Here is a 26709-nt window from a genome sequence, read left to right on the forward strand (position 1 = left end):
GATGTAATACTCCATGGTTACCACTGGATGTCTGACCATATGCTCAGCATGTGATTCAAAGCAGATTAACAAGCATCAGAAACGACAGCACTCTACACTATCAGGCATGGGCGTAATTTTGGGGGGGGGGGGGCAGGGGTGTTTGTCGTCCCCCCCCAACCTGCATGACAGACCATTTTGTCCCTTCATTTGGCTTGGGCAACTTTTCTTCAGATGTCATGTCCCCCCAAACATTCTCAGGAAAGTTACTCCCCTGCTATCAGGTTCTGAGGCATTTAAACTACTTTGGAGGAGCAAAATGGCGTTCAGAGCATTTGAAGTAGGAGCAAAAAGGCATAAGTTAATAATGAATATTACAGTTACTTAAAAACAGTGCAAATAGTTTGAGTTCAGAGGAGTTGATTCAATGCAATAGGTAGGCCAAAGTACATGGGCTAGAGTTTTGTATAAGAAAAACGGTTCTGGTAGTTTAAACGGAAAGGAATTTGGCACGGTTCTCAGAAGTAGTTCATAGAAGAAAGGTTCATATGTCGGGTCACAAGCGGACTAGGCCTGCAAGTTGCCAAAGTTGTATGCACTTTTGCAGTGAGAGTTAAGTTCTCTTGGTCGGGTTTTCACAGTACCTTGTATTGAAGGAAAAGATGCAGCTGAGACTTCTGTTCCTGCAGATCTCGCTGTTCCTGAGCCTCAGTCGTGGGGACAAGAGGGAGGACCGTCAGAGGACTCCTGCACTGCAAGGGGATTGGTAGCAAAGCTGGCAAATCCGCAATTCCGGTAGCCGTCTAAAAGCACACAAACTGGTGTCCTTCTCCCTGGCTATTCGGTTTCCTGCAGCACTCTGAGGAAAATACAACCAGCTCTGAGAATGGTGTCCAGGTGGCTTACGAGTTGATTGGTCCCACCAACTCAAAGGGAGGAGTCGTCCTTGAAGGGCTTCTCTGTCGAGATGAACTTGGCAATTCGGACCTGCAGCAGGGCTTCACTGGGCAAACCAACTGTCTAGGAGTTGCAGCAGCCGTCCTCTTCCAGCTCGTCTTCGGTTCTTTCGTTCCAGTGGTCGACTCATGCCTTCCAAGCCAAGAGACTCGAATTTTAAACAGTTTTCTCCCATTCATTCCAGCCTAGCTGCCACTCACGCAGCAGGGTGGCTGTCCTTGCCGGACAGTCAGCCAGCCAATCACGACAAAGTGCTCTTGGGTCTCCTAGGAGACCAAGCACAGGGAGTTTGTCACCTCCCTCACTTCCTGCCCACCCTAGGCACTCGGGCGCCAGAGGTGGTCTTCAGTCCTGAAGCCTGCCTAAGGCGTAGGAACAAAGGGACCAAACCTAGTTTGGCACGCATAGACAAACTTTAGAAGGACCTTTCCAAAAAGAAATGGTGAAAATAAGACGACCGGGACCTGTTTAGACAAAGGGGGCTCAGACACCATCTTGAAAAACATAGCTCTTGTGATTTTTAGCTACCGTGTTCGCTGTCGGGAAAAATCATAGTTTGTTATAAAATCAATGCCACCAGCCATTTCGATAGGAACGGGTAGCATTTGACTGCTACATAAGTTTTTAGACATAGGGGATACTAGTAAACCCCTACAGCACTCGACTGGAAGATAGTGGGTGCTGGGTCTAGTCATTTAAAAAGACTAGTAAAGCCAATTTCACTTTGCTTTCTCTGGGAAACAGTTTATCCCAGAGAAGGATTTAAACCTTGGAAAAGCCTAAAAGGCTTCCCTGTGACCCTGCACAGAGGGTGCTGTGCGACACAAATGAAAAGATGACGCCTATAGAGTTGTTTAAACTCCATAACCAAAGAAATAAACAGAAAGCAAACAGAATTAAAAAGTTCAAAGTGCCAAAGTTTAGCAAAAGAGCTAGAAGGCTCTAAGGTGGGAGGAATTGGCACATTTCTGAGAATTCTCCCTAACACTCCCATATCCACAGACTGGGAACCGTCATTTAGAGCCACAGTACATCAAAACCAGACTACTTCGGCCCCTAGAAAAAGTAGTCCGGGCCAAACTTTAATCAGAATGTCCTCGCCCAGAGATTCCGGGGAAGGTAGCTCTGACTCCAGAACTGGACTCCAAAATGATTACCTTCGAAGGGAAGAACATCAAAGACCCCAGGAAAGGCATTGATCGTGCCAGGAGATCCTGTCAAGATAGGGTCCTGAATATTACAGGACCCCTTGCAAAGATAATGGACCTGGCCGAAAAGGCCATTGATACAGGGAAGCCGATTGATCCAACTATCCTATCGGGTTGGTCCCAGAGAGCACTCTGCTTATTAGGGACCGCCAACTGTGCCATATCTACTGAACGCAGGAAAGGCATTCTCCTAAAAATGTACCCCAAACTGGGAGAGCTGGCAGACCCCAAATCTGGTGCAACAGCTCAAGGACTGTTATTCTAAGATCCCTTCGTGAAAGATGTCCAAATCCGTGGGCACCTTCACTGCCTTAGACAAAGCGCAGACGTCTATTAAAAGAGTCTTCAACACCAAGATATCCAGCCCAACAGCCAACAGGTCAGTAACCATAGCAGCGTCAGCGCTGCAGACACCCATAAGAGGGAGGATAGCTCTTTTTGCGCAAGCCAGGGACTCATCAGGAGATGCCTGGATCAGGGACACAGCTCGAGGCTTGCATCTAGAGTTCTTTGCTCAACCCTTTCAAGCGAATCGCCCCGCACAAATAGTAATGTCCGAAGCAGACACAACAGCTCTAGACAGTGAGGTACACAATCTGCACCGAAAGCAGGCAAAACGCCTTTGTTCAAGTCAGGGCGGCTTTTTCAGCATGATATTTTTGGTTCGCAGGAAACAAGGTAAGTCCAGTTATTCCAGAGCTGCTGCCTACATGGAAGTAGCCGGCAGGAGCCCCCTCCAACTTCAGATCGGCATCCTGAGGATTCTCTCCTCACTCAACGGTGAGAAGAGCTGCAAACAATCCTCAATGCCACGCTTGGTGGCCTCCCAGCTTGTGCTCATTTTGTGGCAAAAAGCGCCTCCTATTGTCTTGGATTGCAACCGTCTGAACCGCAGACCATTGCCCAACTGCCTTCCAACAACGCGGTAATGGCCGCCACCTATTTTGCAGCCCCATAACATCACGGAAGCCTGCTTCCCTGCAAGAAGCCTGATTGGCTGCTCGACACGTCTTCCAGCCCCCACCATCAGGCGGAAGCCGCAGCGCGGAAGTGCGCAAAGCCGAAGGGCCATACCAAAAGGCCTGTCTATGCCTGTCTGATGCCATATGGGCCGTCAGCCAAGACCCCTGAACAAATTACCTGCCGAGCTTCAGCCTGTAAGTACAGTTGGCCCCTGGGAACTATATGAAACCCCACTACCGTAACGTGCATTACATAGCATGGCCACACTCAGGCTATCAATCACAACTAGTCTGACTAGCCACCAAAGTCTATGCCCGATTAAATCCCCCACATAACCTGTGTGTACTGCACTGAGTATGCCTGACCAGCCCCTAGTGGCTTGTTGAACTTTGTATGCCTCACCAGCCCCTAGCAGCTTGTTGAATTTTGTATGCCTCACCAGCCCCTAGCAGCACGTGACTATGTATGCATTTGCTAGCCCCTAGCCTCTAGATTGCCCCACGGACACCATACTAGGGGACCTGCCCATCCAGTACTAGTACTCGACAGCACTGTTTACAAATGCTTTCCCCAGCTACCCACCCCACAGCGCATACACATTTCCTCTATTTATCTCATTACTCTCCCTGGGCCACCCGCACCTTGCTCCATGCACACCCAGACCTCACACCTCCACCAAACACCATGCCTCACCCACAACGCCACACAACACACCCAACCACTGCGCCTTTAACCCACCTGGACAGCTCTTTTGGCGATCTGGATTAAGAACCTGCACTAAACGGTCCCCCTCGCTCCGCAGCTACCCACCCGCCTTCTATTCTCAGCAGGAACCCCAAGCTTAGCTATTGCACCCACACAACATTCTCACATTCACATCTTCATGTACACGCACACATCCCCCAACCCCCAGCACCCAAATATACACCCCAAACTCCCTCACCCATACGTGCCCCCACCACCTTGCTTACCTTGAACACCAGCAATCATGATCCATCACCAGCCAATCTAATCCTAAAACGCGCACTCATTAATGCACGCTCCATCCATGCCCATGCTATAGAGATAAATGACCTCATCACCACCCACAAATTAGACATACTAGCCATATCAGAAACATGGCTCCATGAGGCGTCCGACCCATCCATACACCTCGCCCTGCCCCAGGACTACACCATACTTAGACAGGACCGCAAAACCTCTAAAGGTGGGGGCGTCGCCCTCATCTATAAAATCTCACTTGCCATTAGGATGTGTAACCAACAATGGGACAACAACGCTGACCTTCTCTATGCTAAACTAGTTCTCTCCCCTAATTGCACCATTAACTTCTTAGTCACCTATAGACCACCAGGCTCTCCCCCTGACTACCATATGCAACTCCTACAAATCATAGGCAACAACCTAAAAAGCTCCACTAAAACCATGCTACTTGGCGATCTTAACCTTGGCTTAGATGACCCCAAGGTTAAGACTGCCACACACTTAGCCAAGGATCTCTCCCACATGGGGTTCGAACACAAAATCACCAGACCTACCTACTGCAAAGGCCGGTCCATAGACTGGTTAGCAGATCACCACTGCTCATCGACCATCACCTACATCTCAGCCCTTCCTTGGACGGATCAATATCTCATCCAATTCTCCATCCCTACCACATCCACTCATAAAACCCTTACTCATGCACCCCCCGCCAAAGTCAGAAGCTCCAAAAAACTCAGTGACCAACCTCGCCTCTTCTTGATATCACTGAACTCAAGCATCCCTTTAACCTAGACCCCCACCTCTCTCACCAACATCTATAACAATACCCTCGCCCAAGCCATTGATGCAATTGCCCGCTGGAAGATAAAAAAGGGAAAAAATCCATGCACTAACTCCTGGTTCTCAGAAGAACTATCTGTCCTGCGCACCAAGAAACGTAAAGCCCTATCCAACTGGCAATCTGCGCCTAACCAAACCTCTCAACGAGTTCAAAGAAATCTCACGGACCTACAAAAATGCCATTTTTAAAGCCAAATCCGAATCATATAACCAGAGGATTACCAAAGCCAACTGGCTATATTCAAAGAACTCACTACTACAGAGACCAGCCCTGACGAAATCATCAAGGATGAAGCATGGTGCACAGGCATTCAGACAGCCCTCCTTAAAGTCAAAACGCTCCAAGACAACATAGCATCCCAACGTAAAGCACTTAACACCCTCCCCTTGCCCCCCTCAAATCCCCCCCACAACCTGCAAATACACCTCTTTGTCTTTAGAGAAGTCACAGAGTTGGAAGTCTCCGCCCTACTCAAAAATATCAAACCCTCCACTTGCAAAGGGGATATATGCCCACCCCACCATCGTCAAAGAGTGTTCAGAAGCTCTCACCCCTATCATCACAGCTTTCATCAATGCATCCTTCTCTTCGGGAACTGTACCCCAATGCCTAAAAGATGTCTGGGTTTGCCCGCTCCTAAAAAAAAACCACTTTGGATCCCACCTCCCCTGGCAACTACCGTCCCCATCACCACCATCCCCTTCCTCCTCAAAATCCTAGATAAGGCTACCCATAACGAAATCCAGCAATACCTCGGAACCCATGCCATTCTAGGCAGAAGACAATCCGGCTTCCGCAAAGGCCATGGGACCGAAACTGCCCTATTAGATTTAAAGAATCAAATCACCAAAATAATGGACAGGCAAACCTGCTCTGCTCCTGCTACTCGACCTCTCTGCAGCATTTGACCTAGTGGACCATGGCATCCTCACTTCTCACCTATTCAACTTCTTGGATCACCTCCTTCCTAGAAGGAGGAGTCATGAAGGTGTATTCTGACCAGGCCAATGCTCCACCGACCACCATAAGCTGTGGTGTCCCACAAGGGTCATGCACTGCACCGACTCTCTACAACCTCTTCACTAAACCCCTTTGTCCTACTGGATTCCCTCGGCATAGCCTACACCAACTATGCCGATGACACGCAAGTCCTCCTCCCCCTCACCTGAGACTACGCCCGAGACACAGAAGCCCTCCTTAACATCTACTCCACGATCCAAACCTGGATGGCTATCAATGGTCTCTGCCTTAACGGAGACAAAACAGATCATCCTGGCCCCCAGTGAAATTCTATCCAAGCTCAGCCACGACTACTCACACATAACTATTGACAACACTAACATAACTGTCTACACCGCCGTAAAGACTCTAGGAGTCTACCTAGACGCTACACTCTCCATGACTAGATAAGTCAGCGCCATCTCCGCCTCTTCCGCACTGACCACCAAACTCATCTTTACCATAAAACCCAACCTTACCACTCCCAATTGGCTCTCCATAGCTAGAGCCACCATTGGAGCCAGATTAGATTTTTGCAACGCCTTCCTAGCAGGCACATCAGCCAAAAACCTTAAACTCCAAATAGTGCAAAACAACGCACGCCGTGCTGCTCTGCACATCCCCAAATTTGACCATATATCACAGGCCCGAAGAAATGCTCACTGGCTCCCAGTCAAATAAAGAATCAACTTCAAAATACTCACCCTCGCAGATAAATGCATCAATCACACCGATCCTTCCTACTTATCAGAAACCTTAACCAGGAAATCCTCCCTTCGTCCTAAAAGAAGCCACCATGACAACCAACTCCAAGTAGCCACCATAAGAACAGCTAAAGCTGGAGGCATTGGCTTCCGTCACATAGCACCCAAGCTCTGGAATAACCTCCCCTATTCTCTGAGCCGAACCCTCTTTGTTCTCCTTCCGGTAGTCCCTCAAAAGCACGTTCTTTACATAATCTATTCCCCCCGCCCCCCTGACAAGAACTACACCTTAACGCACTGATGTCTGTACTGCCAACGACGCCTGAGGACCGAGTACCTGAATGATAAAAAAGACAAAAGACAAAGAAGAAGTATCTGCACGTGGAATTACATGGCCGAAGCTAAACCCAGGAACTCTGGTAAATTCGGCCCGTTCCCATCGACACAGAAAAGGAGATTGGGGTGTGGCGCCGGAGGGTGGAGTCAGGGCAGCACATGTTCCCTGGGCCGCACCCCCGCGCACCTCTAAATTTAAAGGGTAAGAAGGTTTTTTCTGGTGAAAATTGATCCGTCTCCCGTCCCTTGGACGGAGCGCCCATGCAGTGTGGAGGAAAGGCGACGGGACTTAAGAGTACCTACATGCATGGCGCCCCACGACCAAAATCTGGTTAAGAAACCAGTATTCATCCGGCTGCAATGAGTGTTGGGGAGAATTTTAATTTCTTGTGTCAATTCCCCTCAACCCGATAGACCCTCCTCCCCCCACCCAGCATGTCTGCTGGACTTCTGGGATTTTATCTTGCTTCTCTCTCCTGAGTGGGACTTTTAACACTCATTCATTCTTTTGCTCTGAGATGGGTAAACTATTTGTTCTGCTACTATATTCTTGTTGCTTTTAAGGGAGTCATGCTTTCCTACATATGTTTCACTAAATCACTAAAAGGCATCTGTAATAAATTATTGCAGTCCGCAGCACCTTATGTGCAGAGTTGCTGGGGAGTCCCCTCCTGTTCTTTATTACTGCTTCTTTAGAACTACTGTCCTCAAAGATAGTAAGATGTGTTTATCTTACTTCCCTTTCTTTTTGTGGGATCAGCACACCCCACCTTATGAGGAGTGCTAAGGGGCTACATTATAACTCCTTTCCCACTGCTCCTGTAACTTTTGTAGTTACAATGACAAACCTAAATGGCTTGTGGCAGTGGATACCTTACCATTTTTGTGTTGGTTACTCGTAGGCTGTGTCCACAGCTGCAGTACAGCACCCAGGGGTGACCATTTTTCATAAAATGGCCCCAGTCTTTAAAGCATTTTCGGTTTAGATTCCCTTGGTTGGCCATTCCAGGAGGGGGTGGGTCCTTTGAGTTTTGCCTTTGGCAGGATCCCTTTGTAAAGCCTGCCTAGGCTCCAATGTGTCTGCTGAGACAGGAAGTGAGGGAGGAGCCCGAAACCTCACTGGACTGTCTTAAAGTATGCCTGGCTGGAACCCGTTTGAACTGGGCTGCTGGCTGTCCTGCAAGGAAAGCCACCCCCAGGTGATTTGACAGGTCCATAGGACTGAATGAATGGTTCTTGCATAAAAGACTAGGTTTTTGGAACAGAAGGCTAAGTCGACCACTGGAACTGAAGCTCCGAAGAAGACGACCAGCGATGCCTACAGCACCTCTAGCAACCAAAGAAGCACTGAAGTAGAGCTGCTGTCCTGACCCTGTTTTTAAATGGACAGGGACCTCCGCCAAGGACGACTTAGGCAGACCTGTTTAAGAAAATTTGCAACAACTGTTTGGTGAGGTATTTCCTCGGTGGCCCCATTGCAAAGTAATTCTGGGAGGAGCTTTTAACTCAGATTGTACGAGGCATCTAGCCTCAGTTGCGAACTCGGATAATCAGTTTAAAACATCCCCTGCTACAATGAAAGGTGAATTATTATTATTTGATTTGTTCACTCAGTGGAATATTGTACTGTCTCCGTTTGATGAGCGGGGAGGTCGTTACACTTGGAAACGTAATAATATGAATTCATGTATTGACTACATTGCATTGTCTGAGGATTTATCTTTGCTATCTAACAAAGTTGAAATCATTGCATCGGACTATAGTGATCACAGTATATTACAGTTATCAATTCGAATGAATATTCCGATTATGAAGTGACCCCTTTCATGCATTGATTGAAGTTGATCGGCCAGGGGAATTCCCTGAGGTGGAATCCATATACCTGCAAAAAACTGTCTTAATTACGAAGCGTTTTAACGAAAGAGAAAGGTTATTTTCAGTCAAAAGGACTCACTTGTTAACATCTATAGAAATTACCCAAATAATTAAGGCTTCAATGGCATTCCTGGTTAGTACCTACAAGTAATCTAATTGGATAATCTGCCTCACGCATCCAGTAATGTGATTAGAAACTTTAGAAAAACAAAAAATTTAGAGATTAGGCATTTAAAACGCCCATCTCACAATGATACGGAATTTCAAATAAAAAAAAAAATGAATAGATGTCACAATAGAATTAGGAACTACAGAAGATATTTGCATCATATTACTAACCAGGCAATGATCACTAGCGTATGTTGCAATGACAGACTAACAACTTGGGCTTTATTAAGGAGGGTTTACGCTAAAGGCAATTGCGAACAATCCTCTAATATCTCTGAAGAAGTTTGGACTATGTACTTTAAGACAAAATTCTCGCTTCCCGCGACATTCCACAATTTACCATCAAAATTAGTGCTTGGGCCTGTGGAAGGTTTCAAGGGTTGGTCCCTTGAGGACATAATGGAGAATTGGAAAATTAAACAACTCAAAGGCTCCGGGACACGACTGTATTCCGCCATGTGCCCTAAAACACAACCCAGAACTGTGGGGGCCACTATTAAAAATCCAATTTGACGAGATTTATAAGTCTTCCAAAATGCCATCTTCATGGTTAAAATCAATCATTGTACCCATTTACAAAAAGGGGGGGGGAGAGATCATCCTGATAGTTTTTGGCCTATTGCACTTATTGATGCAGGGGCTAAAGTATTTGCCATCTTATTACTTCAACAGCTACACGCCCATCTACAACAACATGGTATACTCCTGTGTTTTCAGATTGGTTTGAGCCCGAATGGGCACGACATTAAATGCAACAGTTTTAGCACATCTGCTCCATCAAACCAAAATGCCTAATGCATGTGCCTTGTACATGGCGTCGATTGACCTTTTGGCTGCCTTCGATTGTGTGGTTCGAACCATTTTGTGGGAGAAACTTGAATGTAAGGGTGTTCCTAATCATCTAATTTCATTGTTTGCGAAATTACATCATGGCACCTCTTACATGGTGCGAATTGGTAATACAGGTGCAACTACAGTACCGATTTCTACGGAGATGGGGGTTAAACATAATTTGGTGGCCACCTTGTTTAACCTCTACCTCTCTGATAGAGCAAATATGGCAAAACAAAATATGTTATCCTGCTAAGCTTGGGCATTTGAAATCACAATGGATGGCATTTGCAGATGTGTTGATATTTAATTAGACGCCATATGGCCCCCAAAAAAACACAACATATTTTCAGACTGTTCAAACACAATTTGCAATGTAATGTGAACAAATCAAACATTTTCATTTTTAAAAACCTGAAAAAGAAAAAGTACTCTCTGAAATGGGTCATAAACAGTCTTACTATACCTGTAGCCATAAATTTGAAATATTTGGGTTATGATGTAACTGACTCTTAAATGTGGAGAACGAATTTAAACTCAAAAACCATTGTATTAGGCTCTCAAATGAAGATCGTCTATGCTAAATTGTGTAAATTTGCAATGGGCCCATTGTTGGAATTCTAGCTTCTAAAAGTTGAAGCCATTTTATTATATGGTTTAGACTTTTGCTTGGTAGATATTGAATCCATACTTGATCAGATTCAGGGTCTATTATGGAAAACTACTCTTAGAATGCCTAATTCACTTCCGAATTGTGTATTGAGACAAGAGCTTGGCTTAACTGCTATATCAGCCAGATACCATTGGAGACAACTATCTAAACTGTCAAAAATGCTCTTTCCACCATCAAACTCACTTTATGAAGAATTTTGTATTATGCTTCACATGGGAAATCCGTTATCTGTGGGAACCTTTAAGCATATGACCAGCCTAATTGATCAAATTGCATTAAAACCTATTGATCTTGAATTTCGTTATGCACATGTAAAAAAACGACTGAGTATGATTGGGCAAAAACTTTGAATGAAATGCACAGCAAAAACCTGTACTCAGAAGCAGCGATATTTGTGGCGGCAAGGATTCCACGTAGAGCATATTTGTTTAAATTCCCGTCCAGTAAGTTAAGAGATTTATATTTAAGATTTAAGCTCAACCAATTACACACTCTAGAGAAAACAATTGAATGGAACAGGAGTTTTTGCTTGAATAGCACTCACTATGCCGCTTCTGTGGTGATGGTACACGGAATGAAACTCTAAAGCACCTAATATTGGATTGTGATCACTTTGAAGTGTGTCGTTCCTTAATAATTGGAACTGAACTCCACAGAATTCTAGAGAATGGTGCTGGAAGATGTTCTGTGGGGTTATTCACACAAATCGAAATCTGGCACTCACAAAATTCCTTGTTATTCTTGCACGAGAATTAGATTCCAAGTATGTAATCAATGAGAAATAAGAAAACTAACTTTGTGATCAATTCTTAAATCTATGAATCTTGTATTCTTTTGGAATCTAACTATCAATGGATTTATTCATCTACATTGTATAAAGATATTGGTTTCTCTTTAATTAACTGTAAAAAATGGATGGAAACAGTATTCTATTTTGTTATGCCGCTGGATATTCTAGATCAAGAGAAGATGTTGAGCAAATCTTTTATGAATTTAATTGGTATACTAAATGAACTTTATGACTTAAAGTACTTTTAACCCTTGTAACAATGATGTTCATGCTGTTACAGTTTATCAAACTAATAAACAACTTTTTAATTAAAAAAAGACCCGTTTAAAGTCAAAATCTAAAATTTAAAAGTTAATAGCATCTTTTCACTCTTATTTTTTTCTTATGCTTAAAAGAATTAGAGTGGAGGTATTTCTTCACAAACTTATGTTGTTCATTCACTGCATCCATGGCAGATGCAGACATTGTCTTTAGCAAATGATTATTTTGATTTGTTGTCTTGTTTTATTGCTTCATTGTCTAATTTCAGACTTGTTCAATAACTAAGATTGTTTCCATTTATTTTTTATGTTTTTTGTTTAAAATCTTGAACCTTGAAACACAATACTCACCAAAATAAATGTTGCTCTTTTTATCATGATACTGACTAAATTGCTTTCAGAGTCTGACACAGCCACTGATGTGTTGTTTAAGTGATATTGTATAAGATACTCAATATTCAAATAATTCTAAAATAATTTAGAAATCAAATTACCAGCAGTCTGGACTTTGTTATTGGTTAGTTGCAGTCCCACTCCACTGCTGTTCCTGGGCCACTCCCCCATTTATGTTCTAAAGGGCATAACCAGCATCAAGACACTCTTAAATGCGAGGAGCCCCCGACATCCTGAGACTTTCCTGGGCTACAGAATACCAATACCAGTGCCCAGATGCCCTCTGGCCTTGGTTTTTGCACTCTAAATTTAAATGCATACATCCATACCTCAACCAACTTGCAGTGCATTGCTTTGCTGTTAACTAATTTCACTGGAACTTCTGTAGCATCCGTGTGAGCCCCCAGAAGCACAAATCCTCGCCCTCAAAGTCCCCCTCACCAGAGTGCAGCACCGAGAAACTAAGAAGATTCCAACTGGCAGTGATCGTTAACTACTTAGGCTGAGAAAAAGGTGCCAAACCACAAACCAACACAAGTACAAAGATTTCTGGGCTGGTAAGACCCTCTCTCGACTAATACTGCAAGAGCCCATTCAGGGCTCCCCCAAACCCCTTCCCCTTTTCATCAACACAACCAAGAACTAGGAGACCGGGTTTGCAGCTGCATCCAGAAAACATCCATCTACATCAGCTTCTTGACTCTCAGGGTACTGTGGAGATTAAGGGAAACGAACCTGAAGCAGTGTGTTGCTCTTTTGCTTTTGGAGCTTTGTTCTTACTATTTGGGTGGTCACCCATTTACACAGTCGCCCAGGCCCAACAGCCAGTGTCCATCAAGAAAGGCTTCTCCTAAGCTCTTGAACTTATTTCAAGAATAACTAACTTGTTACGTGTGCTAAGAAGATTTGGATCAGAACTGTCGCATTCCTATCTACTTGGGCATTGCTGGTTTCCCCAACAGTAAATCCGCTGAAACTATTGGCTTGGACATTACTCAACTCCCTCTAAAACCTGAACTGATTACCTCCTTTCTTGTTCGGGAAAAGACTGCCAAACCTTATAAGACTGGCTACTAATATTGCTTACCTGTGATTGTTGCCCTTTACTTTCTTCCCTTACCTAAACTTGAATATTGCAGAGTTGATTGAAAATAAGTACTTTTCCTGGCCTTAACTGAAGTCACTCCGTGTGTGGATAAGAAAAGTATATAATAATTTACTCACATGCATCATTCCCTTAATATTCTAAATTAACATTTGATGTTGCTAGTGGAGACACTATTTCTATGAGTTTATAATCACTATGTTTGATATAACAAGTGTGTAAGTCTTTCCTTGGATCCATGCATGTACTGATTTACAGATCACATTCCTCCTAAGCAGAGTCTGGCTGCTCTGCCACTCTACTCGTGTTACATACTTGTTTTCGTGCATTGCATTCAAAGGCTGCTTGCTCAGCCTTGCCATTTTAAATTACAAAAATCTACCTCTTGATAAATTTCTACCTGTAGAAACTACCGATTGGGACAACAGGCTGATCTTAGGAGACTGGGTGCTACCTATCGTGAGGAACCCGCAATATTGGAACCCACACTAACCCTTGCCAGAGGCAAAGGGCGTCACTGGGGGAAATTGTAACGTATAGGCAGTTTACTAAATGTACTACTGAGTATCTCATCATAGAACTCTTTCAGAACACTATTCTGAAGCAGCTTCCTCTCTGCTACCTATAGGGATTTTTTTTCCTGCCCAGAGGATGGCACTAATGGATGCCAGTACTATTGGCGCATCGAAACCTGTTATGCAGAGAACACAAGAATGGGAACTGTGAAATTTTGGAGACATATGCAGGCATATCTAGTGCATGAATATTAATTTATCATGCAAAACTAAGGGTGGTATTAATAATAACTAGGAGTACCTGCAAAGAGTGATTGAAAAAGCTCACTTTATTGCTCTGGTCCAACGGTGCGTAGAACATTTTACTTTGGGGTCTGCTGGGGACGGAGGGAGAGACCTCGAGAGAGTTCTGTTGGGCCCAGTTTATGTGGGGGTAGAACACCACACTTCTTCTAGCTTTATTTTTTACAAGGATATATTAGGAAAGCTTAAAATAATCATGTGAATGTAGGAGTATTTCCCATCTTTTCCGTATATCATATGATGTTTCATGATGTTTATGGAAAATGACTCGTTCTTTTCTCGTCTTTATGAAAGAATGTAAATGTACGAGTTTTTTTTTAATACCCTTGGATGATGTTTGATGTTTTTGTGAAAAGTTTGCTTTGTACTTTGTCCAATGTTAGGCCGTAAAAACAAAAATATATATATATTTGTTTTTAAAAGTGCAGACTATTTAGGCTGAGAGACAGGGTGGGTGAGCAGCTGCACGTCTGCTGTTGACATGTTCCTTAAATTAGTTTTTTTTTCCTTTCTTAGGTAGTTCACAAAATGACGTGGCAGCACATGCTCACCAGCAGCCACAATTTTAGGACATACCAGTTGCAGATGCATTCAAGGAAGTTTTGGAAACAAATGCTTAACAGCCAGCAAAGGGGTTGATGGTGACAGTCAATGTATTTGACATTTTGTATAGAATGCTCACACAACCTGGTGGTGTCACCCAGTGAGCAGAAATGCCTGGGGCCCATTAGCATGGCAACAGGAGGGTGGTGGGACCAATGCCCTGTGTGGCAGCTAAAAGAACCACAAACAGGCCTTTCTATAGGCTTGCAGAGTCAAATCGATAAGGAATTTTAAGTTTGAAGAATGAGGGCACACTAGAAGCCACAGTATTCTCACCAGGGCAGATTGAGGCTATAGACTTGCATTCCACGATGCACTGATTTCGGCTGTGTAATTTTGCTTGGTATTAAAAAGTGATAATTCATAATACTGTTGTAAACAAAATCAAATCAATGAAGATTGGATACAAAATGTGTTAAATCGTACTTCAAGTAAGTCCTATTCTAAATCAGTCGGAGCAAGAAAGTACTCAATATTAACATAGCAATGATACAGTAATATCACATGTTTGATAAAGCGTAAACTAAATGCACCATGAATATGCAAAATAACCTACTTGAGAGATGAGCTCTTCTGGAATTACTGATGCTGGTATCACAGGCTGAGGCTGACTACCTAGCAGCCCAGATCCTCTGTCACGTCCTGTGCGGATAACTCTGGTCTGCCGCCTGGAGTCCCTTGTTCCAGTTGATGATCTGCCTGAACACCCACCACCACTTCCGCCCACTCCAGAACTCCAACGACTTCTGCAAGTAAATCAGATTATTTGCATTAGAGCAGATTACATTGTTCCTATAGTTCTATTCACAGGATTTTGTGCAAAACTTGAATACATGGAGGTTAAAGGTCAATAAAACTGAATTCAATACGCATCGTGACTACAGGAGCCTGAAGAACACAAAGTTTTATCTAGAACACCTGGAGACAGTGAACAGGGCAGTGGTGCAAGGAATACATCAACAACCTAGCAAGGGGTAAAAATAACCACAGAACAATAAATCCAAGATCTCAATAGCGGACTGTCAGAAAAGCATGAACGGCGAGACATACATTGGGCCAACCTTTCAATCGGTCATTGTGTTAACGATACATAGGTAGAAACTGAAAAAGGTCCTAACCAGTAATATTTGTACAGCTTGAATCTGTTTAGAGTCACAAGCGATGCATAGTCCACCGTACAATGGTTGTTCGAGTATTAAAACCTGTGTACCAAGCTTAAACATAGAACGTAACCATGCATGACAAGGTAACGGCAACCTACACATGCAAATAGATGTTCTCTTCTGATTGTTTATTTTCACCTACGCAAGCTTTCTTTAAAAAAATTTGAGTAATGAAAATTAACGCCTGAATACATTTAATTTCCAATAACATGATCATGCTGCAAATATAAACATATGTAATTTCTCTAACACTTGTGTTTGCTCTTGTTTGGGACTATGCAGTACTGCTTTGTGAAAATATGCACTGAGATCCATGTTGTAGCCTTGCATATGGTAAAAAGTATACAATTGCAAGGAAAGCATGCGTTATTCCAGTTGCCCTTGTTGACTAGTCTCTCAGATTATCCAACAGTTTGATGGCCGACTGCATTTATTATACACTATTATACACTACCTGAGCCAGATAAATGAGATGATCTCACTGGACAATGCAGACAGCTTCAAAATCTTGGCAACTCAATGGTTTATTTTATGGTGTAGAGAGGAGTCAAGTCTCTGCACCTGCTTTCAAAATAACCCACATGGGTATGCTGTGGGATAATGGGAAAAGATAATCCTTCAGACAGTGGCAAATTGTTTTCAATAATAGCTTATTGATTGTCTCAGTGATCCTCAAGTGGTAATGTTTATCCTCATGTGTTGATCCATAATTTACATTTGATAATCGTCTTGTCCTCTTTCCAAGCTCTACTCCTCCATCTCCGATGCTCATGATGTTTTTGCCCCTGTCACAAGGATCCGCCTGAAGCCCAACCTAGTTACCCTTAAACGCAAGTGTAGGGTGGCTCAGAGGAAATGGCGGGCTTCTAGTGCATCCTCTGACAAACTAGCCTGCCACCGGCTCCAAAGGCAATACCGGCTCCTTGTCTGCACTAAGAAGAGAGCCCATATCCAAGCCTGCGTCTCTGCGGCATCAAACAACTGGGCTGAACTCTAATATCTGCAAGGAGCTAGCCAACCCTGCTGCAGTCTCTACCTCTTGTCGCCCATCGGGCCCTTTGCACTGTCCTGGCCTCTCATTTCATCTAAAAAACCCAGGACATCCTGTCCACCCACTTGTCCTCTCTTCCTCCCCATTCTCTCTCCGATACCTCTGGCCCCCCTACAGCTGCCTCTCCTCCCTGCTCATCTATTCCCCTTGTTCTCCCCTGATGAGATTTCCAGACAAGTACGATCTATGATAGTCTTGTCAAAACAGGTTCTTCCATGTTCGTCCAAAACCATCAAGGACCACATTGACACCCTTGCTTCGGTGACTTCTGTAATCACTCCTTCGCCTCTGGAGCCTTCCCCTCTGAAGGCACTCTTGTGCACCCTCTTCTCAAAAAACCCACAGCCGACCCCTCTTGCCCGACGAACTGTCGCCTGATTTCCATCACTCCTTTCCTGGGCAAACTCTTGGAAAAGCTGGCCATCTCCCAGCTTGAATGCACACCGACTGTTGGTTGTCTCCATGACCATCAGTCTGGCTTCAGAGCTGCCAGAAGCACGGAAACTGCTCTCCTGAACATCCATGAAGACCTGCTCTCGACTCCAACATCCCTTCTGTGCTCATCCTACTCCATATCTCTTCTGCCTTTGACACAGTCAACCATGCCATCCTGCTCAACCGTCTCCGTGATAACCTGGGTATCACCAATCAGGCCATGGCCTGGCTGACCTCTTTCCTCTCTGATCCACCCTCCCAGTTCCAACTTGGGTCCTCCTTTTCCTCTATCTCACCCTCTACTTGTGGTGTTCCCGAGTGGTCCAACCTCTCTCCCTGGCTGTTCAAGAAATACCTGGTACCCCTTTCTGATCGCTTTGCCGTTCTCTGCTCCAACTTTCTGTGCTATGTGGATGACACTCAGCTTGGTTTCAGGCTTTCCTACGCCATCTCTTCTCCCTCCATCTCTGACTGCCATCCAGGAGTGGTGTGCGGCCAATGATCTCTGCCTTAATGCCAGTAAGACGAGATTCTCCTCATCAGCACACCTGCACCCTCCTTTCCTACCACTCTGGCCGGCCTCCTTTGTCGCCTCTCCTGCGAGACTAAGAGCCTCAGGGTCATTTTCGACTCCACACTCCTCCTCTGCTCACATCTCCAACATCTCTAAGAAGTCAAACTAACAACTGCACCTCAGAGGTATTCTTCCTTTTCCTCTCCTTCCCCCAGAAGCTTACTGTCTCTAGAGCTCTGGTTCTCTGTAGGCTAGAATACTGCATCAGCCTCTTTCTAAATCTGCCCGTTTCTACTCTACGCCCTCATCCAGAACAGGACTACAAGACTTGTCCTTGGCCTCAAGCCCTGGGATCATCCCTCCAGCCCTCAAATCTCTTCATTGGCTCCCAGTGGCTGCAAGGGTTCAATTCAAGACCCTCTGCATGGTCCACAAGGCTTTCTGGGGTCCGAGTCCAAAATACCTTCAACTCTCCCTCCGTAAATACCTTCCCACTCAAACTTTTCACTCGTCTAACTCCCTCAGGGTCAGTCGCTTCTCCAAGCAACAAGTTGGAGGTAAATCTCTTTCCTTGGCTGGGGCCTCCCTCTTGAACAGTCTCCCTGCTACTCTGAAACTTGAGAACCCTCGCCGGTTCCGGAAGAACCTCAAGACCTTCCTCTTGGCTTCTGCTTTCACTCTTCCTCTCCCCTGCTGAACTGTCTGCTTTGGCTCTGCGAACCTGGCTACCCTCCGATTTTGGGCATAGGTCGCTGCCCACCCAGACAAACCCGCACTACCTCCTGGCAACCCTTGCAATTGGGTCTGTGTCTGTAACCCTACAGTCCCTTTACCTGCACTTAGACACCCCTTGTCTGCGCCTTAAACCTCGCACTTGCCACCTTGTTGGCTGCACTACCAACTGTTTTTATCCCTTGCTCAGCACTTTCCACCTCTTCCTTGCACTTTCCCCCTTCCCCATCCCTTGTGCTTTCTCAATGTCACTGGGCCTAGAAGGATCATCATTTTTGTCCTCCCTTGTTCCCCTCCCTTGCATAGTCACACTCTGAAACATGTATGAGCACGATACAAATAAAATATAGTCATCGTCAATACTCAATCCTCTAAGTCTCATTTGACTATCTTATGTGGTCATTCTCAATGCTCAATCCTCTACACGTGTTTCAACACTTATATAATCGTGGCTCATCAGGAGGGAAAGTGGCATTCTTCTAATAGTTCGGAGTCAATTGCAATTACAGGTTTTTTTTCTTGTATCCACGATGCTAGGTTATAGGCGTTTGTTTCAAGTATGGGGAAATCATGTCAGGTTTTGACCGCTGGCATTCCTGATTGAAGTCTGGATTCTTTTCACCAGCCTTTGCATCAAATACCACTGATCCATTTGCCACTGTCTGAAGGATTTTTTCCAAATATCCCACCACATACCCTGGAGGGTTCTTTAGAAAGCCGGCGCAGAGACTGGACTCCACTCTACACCATAAACTGACTATTGGGCAGACACTATATAATGAGCCAACCAGCGACAGCTTTGAAACCCACACTATTTGTTTTCTCGCCACAGGCTTGCTAGATGTCTGCAACTACCTGCTAAACTTCAAATCAATGGTTCAGTCGACATGAACTTCAAAATATTAATTTGTGAGAATCTTCAAAGTGTCCTAAAAACAATGTATTTTAAGGCTCATCCACTGGTATGGCCTGCAACTCATTTACCCTTTGCATTTCAGCAATTATTGCAAAACAAAGGAACTTTAATATTCAGATGTTTTGAGCAATTTATTATTGGTTGAAAGGGACAAATCAGTAACCTGGATAGAGCTGTGTTTAAACCCAACTGGATGCTGGTCTTTAACCACTCCGCCCCAACTACCTCTCACAACAGGGGATTTCCGGCACATCATTTTATGTTGTGGCATGGTAAAAGGAGGTAAAGCAGACAGATGAACCTTCAGACATTTGTTTGCTAGTCCACCAAGTAGCATCCTTGCCTAGAAGTGGGTTTACCTGTTGTCATAAACCAAAAGCCCCTCTCTATTGAAGTAGCAAGTCTTGGGTTCATAATCTTCCTTCAATATTGTCCATACACCTTTGAGATGGATGTCTAAACTGTATTGCATTAGTGTTCCACTATTCAGAAAAGTATCCTGGTAACCGGTTTGGTCGATTATGTAATTTCTTTGCTGAGTGTTACTGCATAACTGACAGGGTCTACTACCCTTGTATTACACAGAGTCATCTCGGGAGGATAGCTCAGGGACAACGTGCTCGCCTTGGAAGCAAGACGACATGGAGCAACACAGGATCGATCCCCAGGTCCACAGTCTGAAACCTCTGGGTATTAAGCGTGTTATAAATAACCTATCATATCAATCTAAAGTAACTATTGGTTTTACTCCCCATGCAAAAGGTGTGGCATATACTAATGGGGATGAGATGGTCTGACTTCCCTACAATTTCTGTTTGGTATTCTGAAGAAGGTTCATGCTTTGGTCTGTACTTTCAAGCATTGTGGTGTGTTTTTATAAATGTTTTTATGACTATGACCACTACTTAACCGAAGGCTTAACTTGGCCTACTTGTATTTATAATAAACCTTTATTTTTTGTAATTCTACTGGTTGTGTTTCTATTGCATCATTGGTATACTACAGGTTCTATGTACTTTCCTACATCGCTCTCCTTCCTACGATAAGCCTGGCTGCTCTCTCTACAATACCATATACTCAGGTGGTACAACCTTATACCAAGCGTGGAGTCTTGTACCGTCTCAGTTGAAGGGTTTTACTAAGCACTTCAGAAAAACTGTCTTAACACCAGCAACACTGTACAGAAAGGGCAATGTGCTGGTAAAGGTAAATGCCAGAAAAGTTTGAGGAAAGCATATCTCCATTAGAAAGTACCAAAAAGGGGTACAAAGAGTTCCCAGGGTCAGAGTAAAAGGACGAGTGTGAAAAAGTGTTCCCACTCACTCAGGAGAATTAGTCCAAAAATCCAATAATCCATTAAAAATGCTGGTGGACTCACAAAGTAGGAAAAATGTCACTAAAAAAAGGAAATTCTAATTAACAGAACTGCTAGTGCCATGTGTTGTGGACATGCATATCTCGGCCATTTTGGTTTAATGAGTAGGATTGTCCGGCAAAACTCCTGGCCTCTTTTGTATAAACAACACTGGGGGAAAGGTGTATGGCAATATCTAGCTCGATGCCCAGTGACTGCTGCTTACGATCAGGGGTTGAAGGTGTGGCATTTCATATTGCCCCTTGTCGCAAAGAGTGATCTCCCTTGGGTCCCTATGACCATGAAAGTTGCAAACCGTTATCCATATTTATAAATAAAGCCCTGTACTTACTGTGTTTTTCCACCTTCAAATACACTTTAGGGGAAGCCAATACGATGAGTACCTACCTCTAGGTCGTGGCATGGTAGCATAATTACAAGTTACTCACCGGAGTGATTAACATACTCCTAGTTCATAGTCCCTTTCCCTCCATCCTGTATGGGTGTCCCTCACCTGGGACGGGCACAGAATCTTTTACACCAGACAAAAAATTATTTCCCTTTAAATTTGCTTGCGCAGGGGTGCGGCCCCGGGAGCAGCGCTTACTTGACCCCTGCCCACCAGCACCACACCTCAGTCCTCTTGACGCGTAGGCTGCATTAAACCATCTATGGACGCTGCAAATTTTAGGGGGAAGGATGGTGGGACATATGGAGGAAAGGGGACTATGGACTAGGAGTACATTAGTCAATCAGGTGAGTAATTTTTAATTACTCCTACGACCCGTCCCATTTACTCCATCCTGTATGGGCGAGGAGTGTTCTAAAGTTTAGGCGAAGAGCTTTCACAGCACAACCTGGCCGAAGGCAGTTATGCTTGCAGAAGGCTAATGGGGTGTCCCATGAATCGCTTGCCACCCAGGGTACATGTCTCTGGTAAGCGACTGCTGTTGCCTCGGCCCTGACTTAGTGAGTGTGTATGTCTTTTGGAAACTTAATGCTGCACCTTATATGCCCCCTGAAGACCATTCATCTAGCTGTTTAAGGCTTGGGCGCCTGCCTGATTTCGACCAGCCAAAAGGTAACAAACAGGGGGTCCGACTTGTGAAACTCCTTGGTCCTATCCAGGTACAATTTCAATGCTCTCCTCCTGTCAAGACAGTGAAGGATGTTTTCCATCTCGTCTGTCGGGATAGGAAAGAAAACAGGAAGCACCATCTCCTTGTTGAGGGGGAATGAGGCAACCACCTTTAGGAGAAAGGTAGGAATGCAAAACACTACTTTGTCTCGATGAGCCGTGCACAGCATTTCTATAGCCAAAAGAGCCTTGATCTCGCTAATTCTGTGCGCTGAAGTTAGGCCCATTAGGCAAACTGTCTTTATTGTGACCAATTTGACATCCATGACCCCGATGGGTTCGAAAGGATTATGCGTAAGGGCGCCGAGGACTATAGTGAGGTCCCAGAATAGGTGCGGGCACATCCTTGTCAGCTCCACCAGTCTTTTCACCACTGGGATGGAAGTAGAGAAAGAATTCCTGTCAGTATCTGTAGGCGCCGATGGCTGCCAGGTAGGCCCAACATGCATCTACCTGGACCGCCCCCCGCCCCCCGACCTAGCTAGGTGCGCCGAGAATGACAACACCTGATCTAGCGTGCATGATAGGGGATCCACTCCTGCCGCCCTTGCCAGGAAGATGAATCTGGTCCATTTGGTTCTTGTATTGCTAGCGCGTAGCACTGCTGAGGTGCCTTAGCGGTATCTGCTCAGGGGCCAGGCTGCTAGGGCTAACCTCTCCGGGGAGAGGTGAACCCATCGTTCCTCCCTGCTGCATCAGTAGAGGTTCTATCCCGACAGGCATGGAAACCAGAGGCTGATCCGGCATTTGCATGAGGTCAGAGTACCAACATCTGGCATGCCACTGCAGCACCATTAGGATCAGTCGCAGTGGGGAGTTTCTCCGATTTTTGCGAATGACGTGAAGGAGGGGGGGGGGGAGATCTGAGGGAATGCATAAGTCCACATTCAGTCCCACTGTGTCTGCAGTGCATCCCCCCCATTGAGCCTTGGCCCCGGCGCCCCCAGGATGCAAACTGATGACATGTCCGGTTGCGCTCCGTCATGAACAGGTCTATGCGAGGGTGTCCCCAGCTGCTGAAGTTGTCCAGAATGATCTTCCTGCTCAACTGCCAATCATAATTGTCAGAACCCAGCCTGCCGATTGTCTGCCTCTAGGTTAGACTCCCCAGGGAGATGGACTGCCAAGATACATAGGTTCGGTGTTATAGCAAGGCTGCACAGAAGGGGATAGCGGGGTGGAGGGAGGTGGTGGGTGTCAAAGACCTGGTACCCCAGTTTGTTGAGGTAGTGCATGCAAGTGGAGTTGTCCATCTGAATACAGACCGAACTGCCCTTGACTATAAGGAGGAAAGCCTTGAGCGCTAGCCAGATGGCCATCTCCAACCAGTTGATCTGATTCTGCTGTTCCTCTTTGAACCAAATACCATGCACCACGTGGCTGCCCAGAGTGGCTTCCCATCCATGAAGGGAGGAGTCTGTTGTAATGGTATACCGGCTGGCTTGCCTTAACGGCCTGCCTGCAATGTGGTTAGTTTCCTGCCTGTAGGAGGTGAGCTGCTATGGTAACTGCTGCCGATTGAGCCCTGGTTTCTTGGCTTCAATGGAACGGAAAATGTAGCTGCAACCTCCTAATTTTCAGCCTGGTGTGAGGAACTGCCAGGAGACACCAGACCATTATCCCCAACAGGTGCCAATACCACCATGACGTGGTTACCGTTCTGCTGAGGAAGTATCGCGCTGCCGCCTTGATTGCCACTCCTTTTACCTTGTGGGTAATATCCTCTGTCTCTGCGTGTACCACAAGAGTCCAAAGAACACTAGGTGGTTTGTGTAGGCTGAAGTTGTGACATCTGGAAGTTGACCCAGAAGCCCTGGTTGTATAGTGTGCTCATTAGTTTGCAGGTTGTGTATCGGACCTACTCTGACTAGCCAGTCGAGGTATGGCTGTAAATGGTGTCCCTGAGCCGCGCAGCCACCCCGTTCATGAGTCTTCTGAAGACCCTTGGTGCAGAGTTGAAGCCAAACAGTAGTACTTTGTATTGAAAATGCAGTCCCATGATCCGAAAACTGAGGAACGAAGATTCCGACAAATCGGGACGTGTAAGTAAGCATCCTTCAGATCCAGGGAGCACACCCAGTCTCCCCCACACAACGACCCATCAGAGCCGACGTAACCATTTTGAACTTCAAGAGCAGGTACAGGTTTAAGGAGGATAGAACTAGGACCACTCGCAGGCATGACTAGTTCCTTTGAATAGCAAAGATGCAGGAATAGAATCACAACCCCTATAGCAGGGTTTGGACTTTCTCCACCGCCTCGCTCGCGATAAGCGATTGCATCTCCGCTAGGAGTGATGGTGTCAAAATGGTGGAAAGGGGAAGAACAGGGAGGGGGCATGAGGGGGATTGTGGGGAATGGGATGACCGAAGCCCTGAGAGACTACCGATACCACCCATGGGTCCGAACAGAGTCAGCCAGGACTGACTGTGGAGGGCTAACCTGGACCTGACGCAACCAGTCATTGTTTCTTTGCTCAGAGGCTGGGGCTTGGGAAGGGGACTGAAAGAACCATTTATGTGATTTATGTTGTTTCCGCCGATGCCGACTGGGAGATTGGTCTGGTTGCCTGGTTCTGCAGTCCTAGAAACCACAGAAGCTGCCAAACGTTCGACCCCTATCTGTTCAAGCCTGCCCCTGCCCAAAGCTTTTGGCTGCTGATGAAACACTTGTGTATAGGCGCGTTATAAATGACATCATATGGCTTCCTACGAATGGCTAGTGATTTGGCGGTCTGGGAGCCGCTTACCTTTATGTCCAGCTCCTCGTCTATGGTGGGAGTGAAACAAGTCACCGCCTTCAAATGGATGATCAAGACTTTTCCTGGACATCTGGATTGAATCTGGTGGCTCTAAGCCAGGCCGTTCGACTCATGTCTGATGCCACACATATTGCTCTACCTGCCATATCGATGTGTGAGACAGTGGCTTCCATGATGTCCACTATCTTGGCCTCTGCCAAGCCTGCCTTAAATAAGGTTTACTTGTGGGGTGGCAGGTCTGGGAGGAAGTCAGCGATTTCCTGCTATAGCCTTTCATTTGCTGCGACCAAAATAGAGTCAGCATTGGCCTGTCTGAGGTAAAGACCAGCATTTAAGACCTTGCTGTAGCTTTCTAGGACCTTCTCCTTGCACCACAGCACTGATGTGGATGTGTTGGTCAAGGATGCCTGGGTTTGGCATACATGAACACCTCCGCTATGACTGATAGAGGTTGAGGGTGCACGGACAAAAGTAGCGAGTCGCCCTCCACTTGCCTATACTTAGCATCCAGCTTTTTGTTGACAGGTTGTGTGGAGCGGGGGTTTGTCTGCCCCTTTTTAGCCAGGGTCTCCATGTCCGTTCTCAGAGGTAGTGTCTGCACGGATGGTGAGGACCTCTGCCAAGACCCCTTCTTTCCGGCTGCTCCTTCTAGGGTTGGGGAATGCCCAGGTACTGGTCCAGACCGGCAAACCGGTCGTGAAACGCTCTTACTGAGGAAGGTGCATCTAATTCCTCTTCAGTGTCCTGTTGATCCCCTGTGTCTGGAGGGCCAGCAAGGGCCAGCGGGGTCCGCTAGTGGTGTGCTACCAGACAGAGGAGTGGCGACTGGAGGCGGAGGCAATCTGGTGCCGACCAGCGTGGTCGTTGGTGACGGCGAGGCCGCTGGAGTACGCTGCGGGAGTGATGTGCTTTCCCCTCGAGCTTGTGGCAGTACTGATGCTTGTTGTGGGGGGGGGGGGAGCATGATCCTTTTAACGTCACCCTGTTTCAGTTACCGTTTCTCTAGGGTTTATGCTCAACTTTCGTCTGTTAATTCACATGATCTTCTACCTCCTCACCAGTCAGGCTTTCGACCCATAGACTCCACTGAGACCACACTTTTACACGCCACAAACGCTCTCCTTATAGCTCATCACTAACTATCCTCTGTGCTAGTATTATTAGACCTTTCGTCATTTGACACGTCATATCATACTATCCTCCTCTCCTCCTCCTGCTTTGGGAAACTGATTATATTCATCAGGGGTTTGCGTCTCATCTTTCAAATCGCACATATTGAGTTTCCTGTGTGGGTCAATCTTCAACTGTTTCCTTTACGTTATGGCATCCCACTTCTTTCTTCTCTTTATACTTCACCATTATTTAAAATACTTGCTTCCTTTGGGATTTCGTTTCACTTATTCAGACTAAAGCACAAATGTTCTCTCGTCTTTATCTGACTCCCCCTCCACTCTACTCTCAGCCAGTCTGCCTTCTCTTCAAAACTGGATTGCTTCACATTCTCTACACCTTAATCCCTCAAAAAGAGGCTGTACATTTTCTTCAATTCTCAGTTCATTGTCGCTCCTCCCGTACCAATGTTTTTTCCTTCTTATTTTCCCTTTTTCTACTTCCGCTAGTAATCTCGGGATTATTGTAAACACTTACCTTTCTTTTGCATTGAAAATTCCGAATGTGGCTAAATCCTCTAGATATACATTATATAATATCACAAACATTCACCAATTTTTTATGTTTCATGCTACTAAAACAGTCTTATTACCTTTCATTTTTTCTCAATTAGACCATTGTTCTTCCCTTCCTCTCCTTCCCCCAGAAGCTCACGGTCTCCAGAGCCCTGGTTCTCTCGAAGCTGGACTACTGTAACAGCCTCCATCTTAATCTGCCTGCCTCCACTCTCCGCCCTCCGCAACTCATCCAGAACAGGACTGAGACTTGTCCTTGGCCTCAAGCCCAGGGACCGTATCTCTCCAGGACTGAAATCTCTACACTGGCTCCCAGTGGCTGCGAGGATTAAGTTCAAAACCCTCTGCATTGTCCACAAGGCCTTCTGGGGCCTAAATACCTTCAACTCTCTCTTCCTAAATATCTTCCTTCCCGAGCCCTTCGCGCATCTGTCTCCAACTCCCTCAGGGTCAGCCGCTTCTCGAAGCAACGA

At 45.6% G+C, this 26709-nt stretch overlaps 1 protein-coding gene across 9 annotated transcripts in view; it reads right to left on the reverse strand.

Annotated features, from left to right (window-relative positions):
* The window catches only part of UBR5 (ubiquitin protein ligase E3 component n-recognin 5), a 2447509-nt gene that overhangs the window by 2198381 nt on the left and 222419 nt on the right, over positions 1-26709 (reverse strand). For all 9 annotated transcript variants that reach the window (XM_069621460.1, XM_069621458.1, XM_069621459.1 and 6 more), the window contains one exon: positions 15044-15233. In XM_069621460.1, coding sequence (XP_069477561.1) covers positions 15044-15233 — 190 coding nt within the window. The remainder of the gene's footprint in view (positions 1-15043; positions 15234-26709) is intronic.

Source organism: Ambystoma mexicanum, chromosome 5q (genome assembly GCF_040938575.1).
Source record: "Ambystoma mexicanum isolate Mex_15411 chromosome 5q, UKY_AmexF1_1, whole genome shotgun sequence".
Classification (NCBI taxonomy): Eukaryota; Metazoa; Chordata; class Amphibia; order Caudata; family Ambystomatidae; genus Ambystoma; species Ambystoma mexicanum.